The 20,155-nt window shown below is 38.1% G+C and overlaps 2 protein-coding genes across 3 annotated transcripts in view; one reads left to right on the top strand and one right to left on the bottom strand.

Moving 5' to 3' along the window:
- LOC136862145 (cAMP and cAMP-inhibited cGMP 3',5'-cyclic phosphodiesterase 10A-like) overlaps positions 1–482 on the top strand; it is a 422,768-nt gene extending 422,286 nt beyond the window's left edge. The window contains exon 15 of the mRNA XM_068226202.1: positions 395–482. Within this exon, the coding sequence (XP_068082303.1) occupies positions 395–482 (88 nt within the window). The remainder of the gene's footprint in view (positions 1–394) is intronic.
- An 84-nt stretch (positions 483–566) lies between these two features.
- Snx3 (sorting nexin 3) overlaps positions 567–20,155 on the bottom strand; it is a 29,396-nt gene continuing 9,807 nt past the window's right edge. Inside the window, exons 4-5 of one of the 2 annotated variants that reach the window (XR_010858642.2) lie at positions 9,486–9,565; positions 567–2,201 (exon numbers count right to left, since the gene is read on the bottom strand). Coding sequence is in view for 1 of the 2 variants with exons in the window: in XM_067138077.2 (XP_066994178.1) it covers positions 2,096–2,201 (106 nt within the window). In the remaining variant the exon portion in view is untranslated. The remainder of the gene's footprint in view (positions 2,202–9,485; positions 9,566–20,155) is intronic. The other variant, XM_067138077.2, reaches the window with a different exon arrangement.

Genomic DNA, 20,155 nt, shown 5'->3' with positions numbered 1-20,155 from the left:
CTCCAGACGTCTTAGACTGGCCATCACTAGATCACGCATTACATTTATGATCCACCTTTCTAACAGACTATATTGCTTTCATTCTTTCACTGTGCGCCTGTTTTCTTTCTCTGACCACTTAGTCCCCGATCTTTTAAGGGACTTCATTCTCTGGCTTTACTACCCATCTATTTATCTTGTGACGGTAAATGTTTCTGGCCAGTATTTCCATTTCTATCTGCACCTTTTCCAGATCATTTTGTATCTATGGTATGTTCTTTAGTGTCAGGAACTAGCAATTCCTGATCCTAAACTATCAGTGGAAACACTGGACTAATCCTTGATTACAAGCAATTATGATTTGTAAGAGTAATTACAACCAGATAATAATCCATCACACTTTTTTTTTTTTCAGAACACTTCGAGAACACTGGAAAGAGATTGTAGAACTAAGAGGACAAAAGGTCTGGAGACCTGAAGATTCTATTGTTATAGACGAATGATTTCATACAAAAAGCTCTTCATTGTATGACAACTTTTTAAGGATATTCTCGTAAAAGACGGGAGCTGTAAAATTAATTCACATATATTCCAAATAATTTATTTTTTCTTATACATTACAATCTCAATCTCTTGATAAATGTAGAACAAAGTACAGCACTGAATTAATTTCTAGTCTTAAAAATGCATGGAAACTTTTACTTTACAAATTTGTAACATAACTATGTTTTTGGGACTGTACAAATAACAGAGTAATGCAACAGTGCAAGTAAACCTGTGTGTTCCCACTTATCTTTCTTTTTCCTTAAGTCTTGGATTTGATTAAACCATCTCAATTACGGACGAGTTCAGAGAAATGAAATATACAACAGGGGAGATTCATTTAAAATGAACCATAACTAAGAATCACTGAATATAAAATCCAAGACTTTAGGATAACGTGCACTATAAACCCATAAACATTATATACAAATATTTCAAAAAAAGATTTCAATACAAAATTACCTCATAATATGTTAAAATAAGTCCTTAACAAATAATGAAAGAACTGGTAATAAGCTGTCGATACTTCCAAGTTACAAATGTGACTCAATATGCTGAGGCTATCTTCATTAGAAATTTCTGAACTTCAATATGCCAACTAATAAACAAAATAATATGCATCACCCATACAGACATGGTACTGCAAAATTTATTTTTTAGATACATTCTTTACATCTTTCCATATGATTTTTAAAACACCATATTTCAATTTTGAATTCATGAAATCTATGACACAATCAGTTTTGTACTTCCATTTGTTATGATCTTCCAGAATTCTAACAATTTTCAATACCCAACATCAGTTCAAAAACTAGCAACATCAACATGCAACTTTCAGAAAAACAAAGATACAAGTTAGAAGGGAATTATACTAGAAACAATATACAAAATTACTAAACATGAATAACTGGCCACCCACATCTGGAAGGGCTAAATATTACACAAAATGTTTTCTTCAGCACACTCTTCCAATCAAGTCAATTTTTGCTAATGGTCCCATAAAAAGAATTCAGAGCACAAAGATCTAACACTAAGGAATGCCAAATATATACAATACATAAGCTTCAGCAGATGGACCAATTCTTCTATTGCTATCAACCTAAGATACAGTTTGGTGTGTAAAAATACAACTCAACAATGGAAGGTATGCACCATACAACTAAGATGTGAGCAGTACTAGCACCAATATAACTAACTGCATCAGCTATTACTAAACAGAAACACTAATCCAGATGTGGGAAGTATTATGGTAATCTGATCCTGTGAAACCAACTATTTTTACTGTCCATAGTGATCGTCTGAAAACAAAGGATGGAGAATAGATAAAAATATCTACTTGGAAAAAAAAAAAAAAAAGTCATACTTATATGCATATTTATATAGTTTAAAATTTCTTTTTTTTTATAAACTGGAAAATTTACTCAACATAACTTATCAAATAAAAAGCATGTAAATGATGACAAATCATATTACAGCTCAAAAAATATTGTGGTAGATTAAATTATACAACGTCCAACTTTAGGTAATAACTTCACACGCAAGTTGACAAGATCATTCAGAGGTGTTTTAGCCATTACGCATTTCTGATCTTCCCTGGAACATAGTTCTTATCAATCACTGGTTCCTGCAGAAACATATGAAGACACCTTTCATTCTGTGCTAAAGGATGTCCAGCAATTCTGAAAGAAAAAAATGTTACAGTTTAGAATAGTGCAGCCTATTTCACAGAGTTAAAGCATAATGAATTAATTTTCAGGACTATTTGCTCATAAAATTAGATTAGAAAACTAATGTTTTCACAAACTAGTAGTAGTAGTAGTAGTAGTAGTATGAAGGGCGTACTATATTGTTTTACACTTTTTTCCTACCCAAATGAAATACATTACACATCAGTTATGTCCACCTTCTCAACATAATCTCCTTGTAACTGCATGCACTTTTGCCACCAACGTGTCAGTCTCTTCAGACCTTCCTGAAATAATTCTTTCGGAATTGCCTTGACAGCAACTGACAGCTGTCTCCAGTTCTGTAAAACAGCAAACACGCAGAGGTTTCTTCATGTTCCCGAACAGGTGATCATCATTTGATGTCAAGTCGGGAGAGTATGGCGGATGTGGCAGCACTGTGAATCCCATTTGATCAAGGGCAGCGGTGGACTCTTGGCTAGTGTGGAGCCGGGCATTATGTTGCAGAAGCACACCTTTAGCACATTTTCCTGGCCACTTAGTTTGAATGGCACGACTTAATCGCTTAAGGGTTGCCACACATGCTGCACTGTTAATCGTGGTCCCAAATTCTAGCCAGTCACTGAGCATGATGCCCTTTGTGTCCCAGAACACTTTCGCCATTCGCTTGCCACTTGATGGCACTGTTAGACATTTCTTTGGCCGTGGACTGCCCCTATACTTCCATTGCATCGATTGTTGATTCGTTTGTGGCTCATGGTAATAGAGCCATGGAGCCATGTCTCATCAGCAGTCACAAGCCTAGCCATGAAGTCCGCTGGATCTTGATCATGGCGTTGCAAAAGTTCTCTGCACACGTCCACACGCCTCTGCTTTTCATCTGCAGACAAAAGTCTAGGAACCCACATGGACGACACCTTCCCCAACTAAAAGTGGCTGTGCACGATCCGCTGCAGGGTATTTCGGCTCATTCCCGTGGCTGCCTCCATTTCCATAAATGTGATTCATTTGTTTCATTGGATGGCCTGTTCGATCTGGGCAATGTTGGCTGGTGTTGACACACTCATTCCTTCCAGAACGGGTTCCCTTGTCCACCGATGTGTGCCCTGTCTTCCAACCTTCCACCCAGTTGTAAACTGTTTTCTGTTACAGCGTATGTTCTCCACAGACTGCCACCAAGCACCAAACGGTGGAACAAGACACTAGTTACACATCAACTTCAAAAGTGAAATGTGAACCATACCTGGACGTACAAAAAATAAAGTGTAAAACAATATAGTACGCCCCTCGTAGTAGTAGTAGTAGTAGTAGTAGTAGCAGCAGCAGTAGTACCACAGTATTATTGTGTTCTGAACATTAACTGAATTGCTACGATATGATACAATGTTAATTTTTTGCCTGTGTTCAATATATTAGTTGTTTTAAGATCTTCGCTAATTGGCTGATGATGACACTTGAAATGTGTTGAAACCGGTCCCAATAAACAGGTTGTAACTACTTTTTAGTTCAACTTACTACGGAGTATTGAAAGGTGGATCCTTCCCTATAATATTGTACATCATCTTATTTCTCTATTCAATACGGAACAATCATGAAGTTTTTCACTTTAAATCTGAGACCACGAGTCGTGACAACACATTGCTAAAGATTTCATTACATAAAATACTACTAGACCTATACATGATCAAAGACATGGATACATACTGGTTTGTGAGACAGAGAGAGAAAAAAAGAGATATTGTATCACTGAGTAAGGTTGCGTAATTGTACTTCCTCTTAAAACAATAATAACCACAACTTATCTTGCAATTAAGTTTTCATTCGTACGGTTACAATAGGAGTATGTTCATTAAGGGTATTGAGGCAACCTACAAACATCCATGTTCAGCAACAAAGTCCATAATATCTACAGCAAATTTGTCTCTTACAGAATTTATGACAGTTATTCTACTTTACAGGAATTATCTGTATAAGGACTATGACTATTCCTCATTTAACGAGGTAGCTGTTTGTTCTGAAAGACTGTTCGAAATTTTTACTGTATTTTGTTGTCGTTAACTACTAGCATTAAACATTTTGTTGCTCTATAAGACCCTTCTTACCATTGATATGTAATGATACAATACAAATGATAGTCACCAAGCAATAAGCCTTCAAAAGACCATAAAACAGCCCAGTGAAGTGGGCATCTACGATTTATTTTTTCCAAATTTATTATGCCCTTTATCACCTGTAAATACAAAATATTCCTCACCATTTGATCTTAAGTAATTACATTGCCACTGCATAATATTATTATTGCTTTCAATATTAAGAATCTTATTTAACTTTTTAATTCATCATCTACTGTATATTGCAAATCAAATCTAAATATATAAACTTTGACAAGGAGGAGCAAGATTAGCTCAGTGGCTTAGCTCTAGGCTTCACATCCAAAAAGCTGAGGTTTGAATTCCAGCTGATCCTGGGTCAAGATTTTCACCTTAAGAATTACATGGCATCAGGAAAAGCATGTGGTCTTAAACCAAAATGAGCCTGGGTGACTCCAGCAACCTCAGAAATAACTGGGATCAGCTGAAGAAAGTTTATATAAACTTGGACAAATCATATTTTACCTCTTCACACCACATAATGAATTGCAGAAGACATTTGGAAACAAACATTTGTATAGACACGATATAGGTATTTGGGCATATGCCGTGTCAAGAAAATAAGGTGAAATTCTTTAAGTTTCGCAGAGAACTTTGCTCTGCATCTTCAGAAGAAAATCTTGACTGTTCACGAGAAAGTCTTCTCAAAGAGTTCTCTGAGAAATGAAAAACAGTAAACAGTTTCACCTTATTTGCTTGACATGGCATAATCCCAAAAGGTGATAAAAATATCGATTCCCATAGGGAACCTGAAATATTTGTTCTGAATTAGTAAATTTATAATACCAAGTATTATAAATATTATTGCCGAGTAAATAGTACAATAATATTTATAATACTTGGTATTATAAATTTACTCATTCGGAACAAATATTTCAGGCTCCCAATGGGAATCAACATCATCTGATGGCCAGGCAGGCATCAATTTCTGAAAATAGAAAGACAAGTGCATTGGCATTGCCGGTGGCTCCAAGTAGCCTACGCAGTGGCCTTCACGGTATGCACTGACCATGCGTCTTGGTAGGTGTGCTGTTTACCAAGTGATGAGCCCAGCCTAGCACACTGGGGCGAAATGCTGGCAACCAGGAATGAGTTTGCTAGAAAATTTATAATGTCCAATAACGGACCAACTATATTGGTATTATAATCCCCACAAGCCTATATTATGTCTTTTATTTGCTAGGGGCTTTACGTCGCACCGACACAGATAGGTCTTATGGCGACGATGGGATAGGAAAGGCCTAGGAGTTGGAAGCGGCTGTGGCCTTCAGGTACAGCCCCAGCATTTGCCTGGTGTGAAAATGGGAAACCACGGAAAACCATTTTCAGGGCTGCCGATACTGGGATTCGAATCTACTATTTCCTGGATGCAAGCTATATCATGTCTATAAGTACAAGCCATGTAAGCATCAATAGAAACACTTGCATTATACAGCAATGTGGAATCAATATATCATTCCTTTGCTGAGTTTGTGTTTACATCCTCTACATCTTTATCTGAGATCTGGCGTATGGTTACTTTCTTTTCCTAACACATTAACCACCACAATACAAGGTAGGAATTAGTTTAGTTCCTGGGACCATACAATCTTTTTGGATGATTTGCCAAATATTGTTAGTTTCTACAGAAAAAATTTCAAAATCGTGAAATCATAATTAACTGCTTCAGTTTTTGGAGAGAGACTGCGTATGGCTCGTGCAGCCAGATTGGAACATACTCTCTGTGTCTCAACAATGCTAGCTGTCTTGGAAGTTATCTTCCACTGCAATTGGTATCTGTACATTATAGTCTTTTTATTGGTATGAGAGTTATAATGTATATAAACCCATGCATATTCTTGCATGTTATAAATCTCATCCATATTGATGATTGTAGATGGTTGTTTTGTATTGAAAAGGAGGATTATATAAAACTTTATTTGTAAAGTGATAACCATGTATATTATATGCAAACTTAAGAAAGGCACTGCAAGCTCTAAATATTGATGAATATCTATTGGATGAAGACTAACATTAAAATATCAGACGTGGATTCTCCTCAATTAAAATTCAGAATCCTCAAAGACCATAAAAAAAGAGTTTTAAAATCTAGGAATGCAAATGTGCGATAATATCTCTGGTTGATGGGCCTTCTGGCATTTGTCAAAATGAAGAGGATCTTCCCAACAATAAGCAAAGTTTTTTCTTCATTTATGTAAATATCCTACTATAATCCATTCTCTGCATTTTCCATGAAGAGGCTGTTGATGCTGATGAAATGGGAGACCCAATTTTGAGGTCAGAGTTTGACAGAGCTGTGAGTGACCTCAATAGGAACAAGGTACCTGGAATTGATGACATTCCCTCTGAATTACTGACTGCCTTAGGAGAAACCAGCATGGCAAGGATACTTCATTTAGTGTGCAAGATGTATGAGAATGCAAGTCCCATCCGATTTTCGGCAGAATGTTGTTATACCTATTTCTAAGAAAGCCGGTGCTGACAGGTGTGAAAACTACCGCACCATTAGTTTAGTATCTCATGCCTGCAAAATTTTAACACGTATTATTTACAGAAGAATGGAAAAACAAGTTGAAGCTGAGTTGGGAGATCAGTTTGGCTTCAGAAGAAATGTAGGAACACGTAAAACAATCCTGACTTTACGTTTGATCTTAGAGGATCGAATCAAGAAGGACAAGCCCACGTACATGGCATTCCTAGATCTAGAAAAGGCATTCGATAATGTTGAACGGACCAAGCTATTTACAATTCTGAAGATGATAGGGATCAGATACCGAGAACGAAGAATTATCTACAATCTGTATAAAAATCAGTCTGCAGTGACAAGAATCGAGGGCTTTGAAAAAGAAGCAGCAATCCAGAAAGGAGTGAGGCAAGGCTGCAGTTTGACCCCTCTCCTTTTTAATGTTTACATAGAACAGGCAGTAAAGGAAATCAAAGAGAAATTTGGAAAGGGAATCACAGTCCAAGGAGAGGAAATCAAAACCTTGAGATTTGCCGCTGATATTGTTATTTTATCTGAGACTGCAGAAGATCGAGAAGTTGCTGAATGGTATGGATGAAGTCTTGGGTGAGGAGTACAAGATGAAAATAAATAAGTCCAAAACAAAAGTAATGGAGTGCAGTCGAATGAGGGAAGGTGATGTAGGAAATATTAGATTAGGAAATGAAGTCTTACAGGAAGTAGATGAATATTGTTACTTGAGTAGTAAAATAACTAACGATGGCAGAAGTAAGGAGGACATAAAATGCAGAGTAGCACAAGCAAAGAAGAGCTTTCTTAAGAAAAGAAATTTGCTCACTTCTAGCATTGATATCGGAATTAGAAAGATGTTTTTGAAGACTTTTGTGTGGAGCGTGGCATTGTATGGAAGTGTTACAGAAGAATGCTGAAGGCGAGATGGATAGATCGATCACGAATGAAGAGATACTGAATCGAATTGGTGAGAGGAGATCGATTTGGCTAAATTTGATGAGAAGAAGAGGTAGAATGATAGGACACATCTTAAGACACCCAGGACTTGTTCAGTTGGTTTTTGAAGGAAGTGTAGGTGGTAAGAACGGTAGGGGTAGACCAAGGTATGAATATGACAAGCAGATTAGAGCAGATGTAGGATGCAATAGTTACGTAGAAATGAAAAGGTTAGCACAGGATAGGGTGGCATGGAGAGATGCATCAAACCAGTCTATGGACTGATGACTCAAACAACAACAACAAACAAACCTATTCACAAAACAATATTCAAATGTAGATTGACATCATTATTACAAGTCATGTAGAAAACAAAGAGAAAAATGCCCCAAAACATATCCCATTGTTTATTTAGAATGAAAGAGTAGAAGTCTGATACATCAGTTATTGGAGGGGACATACTTCACCCGTATGTTAAAGCTCAACTGCAATATATCAGGTGGTGGCCTGTACAGTAACAAATGACTGGGCACAAGGACAAGAAATATACTACAACATACTACTTGTGTGATAAACTTGCCTGTGACTCCTCTTTCTTCACACAATTTGAGTTTATCACCCTCAGGATATGCTTTACTTTTCTGCGACATCACACACATAGTGATATCTGAATTCAATACTATAGTCCACACTCGTTGACAAGAGGGGAGGGCTAATATCGTAATATGTACTGTACTGTATTGTATTGTTTCCTATGGGCTGGGGCCTTGAAAGGATTAAAGTTGCTATGCTACAGTGTTAGTATAAATGCCCATAGTGAAATGAGAAATGACAAAATAGCACAAGATGTTTTACCGACTGCCATAGCTCAGGGTGTTAATGCGCGGTCTGGAACTACTGTATACATAGCAAGACTTGGGAGAAATTGTGTTCTAACCCCATGTTGGCTGACTTGAAAATGTTACTCCATTGTTTCCGATATTCAAGCAGATTCATTTACCGATTTTCAAAAATAAGAATTTCACTAATATGTACACAATGTATATTTGTGGCAGGGACATGCTTCACTGCATTACATTCAAATCCACCATATGTCGGACTACACTATATCAGGCTTTCATTGCAAATACAAGGTAAAACCTGTTGTTATGTGGGCCTGTATCCTTCAAAATTCACTGTAAATTAAGTGAGGAAAAACCCACCTTGTTAGTCTAGCCAGACAAAGTCACAGCTGACATGTCTCATGGCGGTTAACGCGTTAATCTAAAGAATTTAGATCTATAGACGGTGAAGTTAACGAATAAAGAATGATTGTTCTTTTAAAGTAGGTCTACTATGAAGATTTTCCCTTGTTACTTTTCCAATTACCTTATGTACATGAATAATCCCAGCATATCTTTTCCACAATCTGGCAGCAAAAGTTGGTATTATTTGCATCAAGTTTAGTAGAGTGCTTCTGACATACAAAAATCTTGAAGTTGGTATTGTTATGTCCACTGTTGGCAACTCTGATCCCACCACAAGCGCGCAGCATGCCACAAACATATCACGCCATTTGCATGGCTTCAGCTCAAGCAGTAGCATGTGTTTAGGATGGCTGGTGTGGGTTAACAATTAAAGTCACTTAATAAAACAGTCAAAAAAAAAAAAGTTCAAGCCCATTGACTCAAAGAGTTCAGAGTACCAAGAGGATGAAATTAAGGCACTACTACTTACAGAAAAGCTTTCAGCAAAGTGATGTGGTACACTAACTTGGTAAGTGGCTTGCATAAAAGCTTCAACACCTGAAAAAACCACTGTAAAAAATTAATCATTGCTGATTTGGATTGATAAGATTTCATTAAAAGATAATACAGCAAGATCCAGGTTTAGGTATGAGTTACACATGTAATAGTTAATTCTTGAACATTCCTTGATCACTGAATTTATTAATGCTTTGCCAATACTGTACTGAGTGGTCAAGACTCGCACCCTTTGCTTCTGGAAAGCATACTGGCTATCCTCTACCACAGTGATATTCAATAGGAGGAAGAATAGGGTGTGTTCGTAGTGAAATCAGACAGATGAAGCAAACTCTGGGTTCACAGCCTTTGTAATCAGTACTTCTGTGAAGCCGGCTGCAAAAGGAGTATAGCTAGAGGAGCATCTTTATACAACATCTGGCAGTAGTTATAAAATGCAACTACTGCTTTGCAGATGAAGTAGGGGTCTGTTAAAAGCTAAGGCAGTTCATCCTGACAAATGGTGATAAGCAGAAGAGATACAAAATAAAAGTTTCTTTCAAAAGAAGATAGAGCCTTAACAAGAGTAGACAAACTCAGATCGGCTAATTCTTCTCGTACCTTTGCTAATATCTTTGAGCCTAAAATTAATCCAGAGAATGATAGAAGAAATAACACCTGGAATTGATAAAATAAAAGAAGTGTTCCAAGACTGCAGATTGGGATACTAAATATAGAAATACTGACTGGGAATATGGAAGAGAATAGATGTGATGGAAAGAAGGAAACCAGATTTGTTTGTATTGGCAGAAACAAGATGGAATGGAACAGGCAGTAGAGAACTGAGCAGAGGTTTTAAATTATGCTGGATTGGAAATCAGGAAGGAGGAAAGGAATGGATTGAGAAAGTTAATTAAATTAGCACAAAAGAGAAAGAACTCTCAAAAGGAGGCTGCACACCACAAGAAAGAAGAAATGTAGAAGCAGCTAGGAGGAAAGAACATGACCATAATAGGGGATCTGAGTGCACATGTTGGCAAAGAAAGGCAAGGATAACAAAATGTGCATGGAACACGGTGTTGGAGGAGTAAATTGTAATGGTACAGGGATACGCTGTAGTTTAATTTATGATAGTGTAGTTCTGGTTGTAGTGTTGTGTTGCCATGGTGATGAGATGATAAATATGATGGAAGTTAGATGTTTTTTTTTGCTACGGGCTTTACGTCGCACCGACACAGATAGGTCTTATGGCGACGATGGGATAGGAAAGGCCTAGGAGTTGGAAGGAAGTGGCCGTGGCCTTAATTAAGGTACAGCCCCAGCATTTGCCTGGTGTGAAAATGGGAAACCACGGAAAACCATTTTCAGGGCTGCCGATAGTGGGATTCGAACCTACTACCTCCCGGATGCAAGCTCACAGCCGCGCGCCTCTACGCGCACGGCCAACTCGCCCGGTGGAAGTTAGATGTGTCTGATGTTATGGTAATAGATATGAGCCTGATATGTTTTATGTAGAAAGTAAAGGAGAAAGACATTGCTCTGAAATAATAATAATAATAATAATAATAATAAATATATATATATATATATATATATATATATAAAACATTTCCTGACTGACCGATTCATCATCGCTGAGCTTAAACAACTGAACATAAAGAAATTAAATTTTGGGGATACATTTATATATCAATGTAGGTGCTCACTAAGGGAGGATTTTTGGATATTCCATCGTTAAGGGGGTGAACTTTTAAAATGAGTATATCTCAGATATTAAACAGCTTAAAGACATGAAAATTGGTATTTGGCATCTCCTTTGAAAATAAGGAAACATGTATTTTGTGGTTTTCAGAAAATCCTCTTAAGGGGGCTAAAAAGGTGAAAAAAGGGTTGGATACCTTTCATGATACTTATCTCATAAATTGAAGATGTTACAGTGATGGAAATTGGTATTTGTAATCTCCTTTAAAAATAAAGGCATTTTTTTGTTTTTGGAAAATCTACTTAAGGGGGGTGAACAGGAGTGACAAAGAGGATGAATTTTTTAAAATGAGTATACAGTAGAGTCTCGATTATCCGACCTAAACGGGACCTGGAGTACGTCGGATCACCGAAAATGTCAGATAATACAGAATAACTTTGAAATTGAACTGATACAAACAGGAAGGCTATACTCTAGTACTAAAACAATGACATGTTTTACGGTACTCTGTGTATTGAATTATCAATTCAATTGTACAGTACATGCAGTACTGAACGAAAACATTCCAGATGTCTTAAGAAAAGAAACTTTTCTCCACAGATATTAAGCTGCCTAATGCCGTACCGTTTTTGCCACCGATCAAGCCACCCAGCACTGGCCGGAAAATTAGGGTCCCCTTCATTAAACTCGTTCTGGAAATACACAGCCTTTTCCTGCAGAATGGGGCCAGATATTGGCAGGCCCTTTTCCCGGCGTTGAGATAACCAAAGAAATAGTGCTTCACTTACTTTTTTCGTACTCAAATTTTTCATTTTTTCTCTGCTCTGGTAGAGCACCACTTTTCAATTTCTTCCCTCTGTTTTTTCCAGTCTCCCACTGTAACACATCCAACACTATAATCTGAAGCCACATTCTGAAGAATTTCCCCTTTGTCCAGTCTCTTTAATGCACTCAACTTGTCTTCCATAGAAACAATCACTTTCTTCCATTTACTCGCTATACTCACAGAGGATATGAAAACTAAAACATCCGCACCCAACCAATACTACAATGAACAATGACTAAAGACTCACTGCACCTGTCCTTAAGAAGAAAAAAAAACTGTCCTACCGCCAGCGGTCAGGCCAGTACTTGACCCATGGTCGCACCCTCCACAGCGGGTGTGCCTGAATTTAGTCTCCACCAAAAGTTCAAATTAAGTCTACCAATGTCGGATAAGCGAAGGTCGGATGAGCGAGACTCTACTGTATCTACAGTATATCTCAAAAATGTAACATGTTACAGATGTGAAAATTGGTATTTGGAATCTCCTGTAAAAGTAAAGGGACACTCATAATTTGTTTTCTGAAAATCCACTTAAAGGGAAGTGTTAAAATGAGCATATCTACAGTAGGATCTCACACTTAACATATTACAGACGTGAGAACTGGTAATTTCAATCTACTCTTGGTTCTTTCCGGATTTTTACCAACCTTTTCCCTCATCTCAGCTTTCATATCCGCAATTGTCATTGTCCCTATATTATTTCCCAACTCTCAAAATATTAGTAGAATGTGGTAATTTCATTTTTGTGCAATTAAAGTAACAGTTTTGTTTTGATTATCATTTAGAAATATTCCATGCAAATCTCCTGTAAAACAATCTAGAAGCAGAAAGCACATACTGTACATTACCATTATGCTGCCTAGCAGACAAGTTTTGCATGATACATTCCTATTGTGTACAGCAACTTAACCAAACAGAAAGGGCATACTAGCTATTAGCTAAGATTAAAGAAATTGCAGTGACTGCCTTGAAACCTTCCATCCAAATCCTGAAGAACAATATCTTCCAAACTTTTTAATGCAACAGCATCCAGTATGTCAAATGTGCTAACCAACTCGCAATTACTTTTAATATTCATACTGTCCTTTTGTATACGTTGTCCTCAGGTGCAATCTTCAGTTGCAAAAAGTTGAAATAATAGATAAGTAAATAAATAAATAAATTTGGCCAACAAGTGCAAGAAAAATATAACAAGTGTATGTTATTGTCATGTTCCAATTAATTTTCATGGGACTGTATATGAAAACAGTAAAGGAAAACGTCCCAATGGATGAATAAACAGAAGAATGGAGAATACTCAGAAACATGGTAAGAAGCAGAAATAGTAGGTGAAAGGACTAATATGAAGAAAAGATGGAAAGAAACACCAGGGTGATATGACAGAATGAAAGATATAGTGCAGAAAAATAGTTATTTTAGACTTGGTTCCAAAAATAGGGCAGAGGAAGCAGGAGAATATCAGTCAAGAAAGGAGAAAAGCAAAGGGTGGAGGCAGAAGAGAGGAGCAGGTGGATGGAAAAGTGGACCAAGATGGAAGAAGATAAAGATAGTAAAGGAAAGTATTACATGGACTGGTTAAAAGTACTCATAACAGAAGTAAATGATTGGATTGTCAAAATGGTACATTAAGATGGCAAGAAGTTGGAGAAGGAGGAGCTCAAAATGATGTGGAGGGAATACTTTGAAGAATTGCCAAATCCAAATGGAATCTCAAAGGAGAAATTGAGGAGGATTAAGAACTACCAATGGAAACTGACATCATGGGAAGAAGGGACAGTAGAACTGAGGAAGATGAAAGAGGGAAGGCACCAGGTTTGAATGAGATTAGCATTGAGGTGAGCTGGGAAGGTGAGAGGTGATGAGAATAGGAAAGACAACAGAAGTCTGGAAGAAGGGAACAATTATACCTTTCCTCAAGAAGGGAGAGTAAAAATTGAGGAATCACTTATGTGCCTTTGTGCAAAGATTTTTGAAAAGGTTCTAGAAACAGATTTGAGTTTAAGTAGGAAGCCTGAAAAGAACAGTATGGCTTCAGAACGCGAAGGTCCACTGGAGATCTCATTTTTGTAGTGAGACAGTTACAAGAATAGCAGTATGAATATGGAAAAGATCTACTGATGGCCTTCTTGGATACTGAAAAGGCATTTGATAGTGTATGTTGACAGAAGATAAGGAAGGCAATGGAAAAAAAAAGGAGTCTGGGAAACAGACTATATGAAGAGTACAGGAGATTTATCAAAGGAGCGAGAATTGTGTAAAGTAGGCGAGAGAACAGATTGGCTAGAACAGAAGAATGGTTTGAAACAAGAGAATACACTCATTTTTCACTAAGAATGGCAGAAGAAATTGGGGAAGAAATTATGAAAGCTTCAAGTTCCTGGGCAGTGTAATACAGGGAAATCAGAAACGATACTGTATGGAAATAAGTGAATGGAGAAGACAAGCAGAAACATTCCTCAAAAATTTGGGAAGTTCAATGTGGAGTAAAGAGGTTTCCTAAAACACCAAGAATGATACACTGTAGCAGACTATATCCCAATACTGGTGTGTTTCAGAAACGCTGGTAATGAGGGGACAAGAGAAAAGTAGGATCCAGGCTAGCGACATGACATGCTTGATAAGAAGAACAGGAATTTTAAAAAAAATGGACAAGAAAAGAGAAGGTTTCAAAATAACCGCAAGTGGAACAGGACGGAAGAATCACAGATTAGATGGTATTGGCAAGTGAAGAGAATGGAAAAGGAGAGGGAAGGCAAAAGACCAAGACAGCTAGAAGGAGTGCAGGAGTAGGTGAAGAAAACGAGGGAGGACTGTACCAAAGTGATGACTGAGATGGTGGGAAGACGAAGATGCTGGAGAGGTTTATGTTCTACACAAACAGTTGTCAGTTTCATAAAGGAAAGGAAAATTCTAACATACATAGATGGTACTAAACAATGAAAGACCTTTACCACCTTGCCTGTGCTGTTCAGATATTTTATGAAAATTGTGCAAATTTTAGGATTTCAGAAGTATGTCCTTGAGCTGGGTGTTGCACTGCAGATCCATCACCTCAAGCTGGAGGTAATGGGAAATACTCAGCCAAAAGCAAGAAAGGTCTGAAATCGTCAGTCTTCAAACCTCTTTGAAGATAGACCGGCTGACAAGACTATTGTGCTGTTGCCAGGCTGCTAACCTTTTTCTTCTCTTCTAGATACCCATACGCTCCCAAACCAGAATCATGGCAGGAGTGCTGTTTGGCCAAATCTGGTGTAGAAAAAGGTTCCTACAAGAGTTGATTATAACAGAAGTAATGGAAATAATAGATTCAAATAAAGCATCATCCTCCATCTTCAGTTGCTCGGGTGTGATATAACAGCACACTATTTCTGTTGATTGAGGTACTTGGCACCATTTCCTTCATCTCCTTCCCAAGTCTTGTTTGATTAGAGTGGTACATTTTTTTCATGGTTAGCCTCAAGGCCCCTTTGCTTTTAGATCTTTCTCTTGATACTCTATTTTGGTCCATACTCTTTATATGTCAAAACCATTTTAACCGTGATGAAGCTACAGTTTCACAAGAAGCTGCTTCACTTTGATTACATGATAGAACTTTATTTTGGAGCACTGCACTCAGGAACTTTATTTTCACCTCTACTGTTAATGGTTCAAGTACCAAGACTATATGCTATTGCTGGTACATAATTAGCAACATTAAAATACACTAATGATGATATGATCTGGAGAGAAACTGAGGAACAAGTACAGTCGAGACTCAATTAATGGAAGGTTAAGTTCCAGGAGGTCAAACTCAAGATAAGCAAACCCAAAACAGTAGTGATGGCAATAAACAGAGGGACAACCAGCAAACATCATGCTAGGAAACCATCCACTAGAAAGTGTGGAAAGCTTTACATACCTCAGCAGTGTAATATCTCGAGCTACACTAGCCACAAAGGAGGTTGCAAATAGAGTGCAGAGCTCTCACTTTTACCAGAAAGTACAAACACTCATCTGGGATCACAAAGTACGAACAAAATCAAAGCTGGTGATGTTCAGTCAGTATTTCATACCAATCTTAACCTATGGTATTGAAACCTGCACAGTCACTAAGAAAGATTCATCAAGGTTGCAGGCATCTGAGATGAAGTTCTTTAGCTCCACAATTCAAAAAACCAAACTGGGCAAGTTAAGGAATGATGTGGTTAGGAAGGAAGCTGGGATTGTTACATCATTATTAGATCGGGTCAGCATGTCCAGACTGAGGTGGTTTGGGCATGTAATGAGGATGGAGCCAACAAGGACAGCATGTGATGATGCTGATTGTTTAAAGGGGCCTAACATAGAGGTCATCAGCTCCTAATGGTATGAAACAAAACAAAATGGAATTAAATTAAAAGTACAAAATTCTCCACTGATCAGAATTCAAAACTTGAGGCCGAAGATTGAATGGATGGATGGAACCGACCCACAGTGCTCCACATTCACAGAAGCTGGCGTAAAACAGTAGTATCACTGACCAAGGGACTGCTTCTATAGCACAATACTGAGTCGATGATGCCTGTAGTCGGAAGGAGCCCAAAATCCAAGTCAGCGGCCCCTCATAACTGTACTTATCACTAGAAAAGTAGAACCATGGTATTTGTCATGTTGCGGTACTAATAAAAAATAGTATACACTCGTGGTATTCCACACATTATGGTACTACTCACAGGTAATGAAATTTGCACATGTATTATAGACCTTCGTTTTCGCACAATGCGGCGCCATTTACAGCAAAGCAAACCTATGGTGTTCACCACATGTGTACTAACCACAGGGACTCTTACTATCCAGTGGTGTTCCTCGTATAGTGCTACTAATCACAGGTACTGTAAAAGCCATTGCGCTCTTGTTTGCTACTAATCACATACCTAGTTGGTACCTAACATAGCGGTACTACGCGCTAGTAAAAGCGACCCACGGTGTTCCCCGCGTGGTGGTACTAATCACAAGTAGTTTCATGGTTCTAATATAATCATCCCTTGGTCGCTCCTTACGATAGGCAGGGTATACCGTGGGTGTATTCGTCTGTGACCCTCACCCACAGGGGGTTGTGTGTTTGGTCTGCGAGAGGTATTTCATTTCTCTCAAGTCCGCTGGGAAGCCGGTTAGAGCCCCCCAATCCGCCACCTGGGACGCGCCATGTGGGAGTATCACCTCTCCACCTGCTATGCCAGCGTAGCAGGTTCGTGGGGAGAGACATGTGGCAGGAAAACAGATGGTGGAAAAATGACCAAGAACTCACTGGATGGACATCGTAAAGATGTACATTGCATATTGGGGAAGGACACTGGAGATGTCGTTAACAACAGAACGTATCTCAATAGGACACAATGGAAGAGGCTCGCCACTACCCAGGAAACTGGAACTGTACAAATGATAAAAATACACTTGTAAACATCAAATGAACAGCCAAAATGCTACAGCTAGCTATGTGCTTTTGCATTTGGTACTGTTTGGCTTTAAAATACTCAGTTCATGTCTATTATTTCGAGAGACTATTGAAAGCTTAGAATTTGTTTTATACAACTGGCTTTATGTTGCACCGACAAGTCTGACAGTGATGATGGGATAGGAAAAGGCTAGGAGTGTGAAGGAACAGTGGCCGTAATTAAGTTACAGCCCCAACATTTTCCTGGTGTGAAAATGGAAAACCCTCTTCAGGGCTGCCGACAGTGGGGTTGGAACCCACTATCTCCAGGGATACAAGCTCACAGCTGTGCACCACTCACCGCACGGCCAGCTCGCTCGATAAGCTTGGAATAAATCATGTACTTAGTTACATTAGACACCTCCAGTCCAACCAAAGTAAAGAAGTAAAAAATTGGAAAGTTCTGGGTTCCCAGTGTTGTTTCTTACAATGAGGGGACTATCACCCGACCTAAGAGAACTCATCTGCCCGAAGCAGCCTGTCCTCTGAGGGGTTGGAGTTATTTCTTGCCACCCGACTCCTTCATCCAGTTAAAATTTGCTTCAAAACACTTCGTTGTGATCTGATATCTAATTTCTTTGTACCCTTCTTTATTCCCCACTCTTCTCTCCTTATTCATTTCATGAAGAAGGGTTATGATTTCATGAGTCATCCAGTGCTTCCTGTTAAAATATCTTGGAAAATGTAGAAAAGTTCCTCTGTTGGAAATTGTCAATGGTTGAGTCAAGGATTTTTTTTATATCAACATGGACCAATATGCTAATCCTGATCTCAACTTAAAAGAAATTGCAGATAAAACAAACATTCTCTTCAACACAGTCATTCCCATTCTAAAAGACACATATTTAAAAAGAATCAGACACAAACCCACACACAACCCAAAGAGAGACACCCCATTCCACCCCTATCCCCCACCTCTCGATGTGAACGCTACGACAGCCACACGACGTACTTGCAACAGTGTGCACCACATTCCCAACTATACTTAAGGACATATCCAGCCCACACGTAAGTAACACACACTATAGCACACAAACCATTCAGTAGGCACACAATCAGTTATTCTAAATCCTACTTCCTTTTTCTTTCTCAGATTTTTAATTTACCTGAGCATAAATACAAGTATGAAGAGGGGAGCTCTATCAACCTAATTTCTTTAATTTCAATATGTCATACATAGCATGATATGCCTCAACAAGGATCCTGAAAACTAGCAAGTATCAGCAACAACATAGACTAAGAATGATACCTGACACCAAAACCTCAGTGACCCTTTATTATCTAAGAACTATACCCTATTTTTAACCTCAGCTATACAATTTTTTGAATATGTGGCATTCATGGGACTCCAGCATGCCAAAGCCCTTCATTGTACCATATGTATATATCTTTTTTGACGTAATGTTGGCAACAGCATAGATATTTGAATGGGACTCCAAGTCAAAGCCCTATAATTGTACCATATGTAGGCTATATATATCTTAACATTAGTATTATATTAGAATAAGGCATTCTTGTTTAATTAGTTTTTAGTAACTTTTTTTATTATTTACAATCTCTATTAAGCAGGTTCACCAACAGCTGATGACCTATTTACAGGTCGAAACCAGTACTGTTTTAATGTAAAATAATTCTAAACATTTGCTAAAATAAAGTATTGATTAGGTGGAAAACTCATCCTTAATACTTGTGTGCTTTAATCATCAATATGGACAATGAAGCTGATAGATTATATCGAGTCAAGGATGGCGCACGAACATGATTAAATAGCTGGCACAGTCAGATTGCAGCCGGTAGAGATTCGTAATTCAATGCGGTGTCTATGAAATAATAGCAAAAAATTAATGAACTACAAGGAGAGAGTGTGCTAATAAAATGGCACAGGTTATATGAGACTTACCTTTCGTTGCAGCATGTGGTGCGTGGCCTACTATTTTGTATGCCTCATACTAACAGGGAGGAGTGGATTGCGAGATTCAAAGGGAAACCACTGAAAGGGAGAGGGCAGGGAAAAGAAAGGGAAGAGGGGAAAGGGGATTAAAGCAGGGCCGAAGGATGTGGAAAAACAGATGGTTGCTGAGGAAAGGTGCTGTGAATAGTATGAATACCTAAATAACACTGATCCGCATATAAAATGTGCACTTGAATCCGAAACTGGACAGAAAATTAATTTTTCAGACAACTATTATCAGGCACCCAGGCCCCGTAAGATATTTTCAGAAAACCTACCCAAACAGTCACTACAATCAGTCATGATTCATCACACCCTTAAATTTACAAATGAGCAGCATACAACACCATGGTGTACCGAACCTTCAATGTTACAATGTCCAAGAGAGATCTCATAAATGAGTAACACTATTCATAATATTCCTCAATCTAATGGATACAACAGTTTATTTATTGAAAGAATAATCAATAAATGCCCCTCCTCCCCCACCTTTTCAGCCACTTTGAAAAGAGATAAACAATACAACTCTTTCTATCTTTATGTTCAACGAACAAATTTACAAAGTCACTAACATCTTTAAAAAGCGCAATGTAAAAGTAGTTTTCAAAACCAATAATAGGAATGCAGAAATCTTATACAAAGACACATCCACAAACAAGTTCAATAGCCTTTCAAAGTCAGGAGTGTACAGGATTAATTGCAACAGTTGTAATTCTTCTTACGTGGGACAAACTG

The sequence above is a fragment of the Anabrus simplex genome, chromosome 1, assembly GCF_040414725.1.
Source record: "Anabrus simplex isolate iqAnaSimp1 chromosome 1, ASM4041472v1, whole genome shotgun sequence".
In the NCBI taxonomy this organism is placed as follows: domain Eukaryota; kingdom Metazoa; phylum Arthropoda; class Insecta; order Orthoptera; family Tettigoniidae; genus Anabrus; species Anabrus simplex.
Note: the sequence above shows the minus strand (reverse complement) of the source record. Positions and strands in the feature narration are given on the sequence as shown.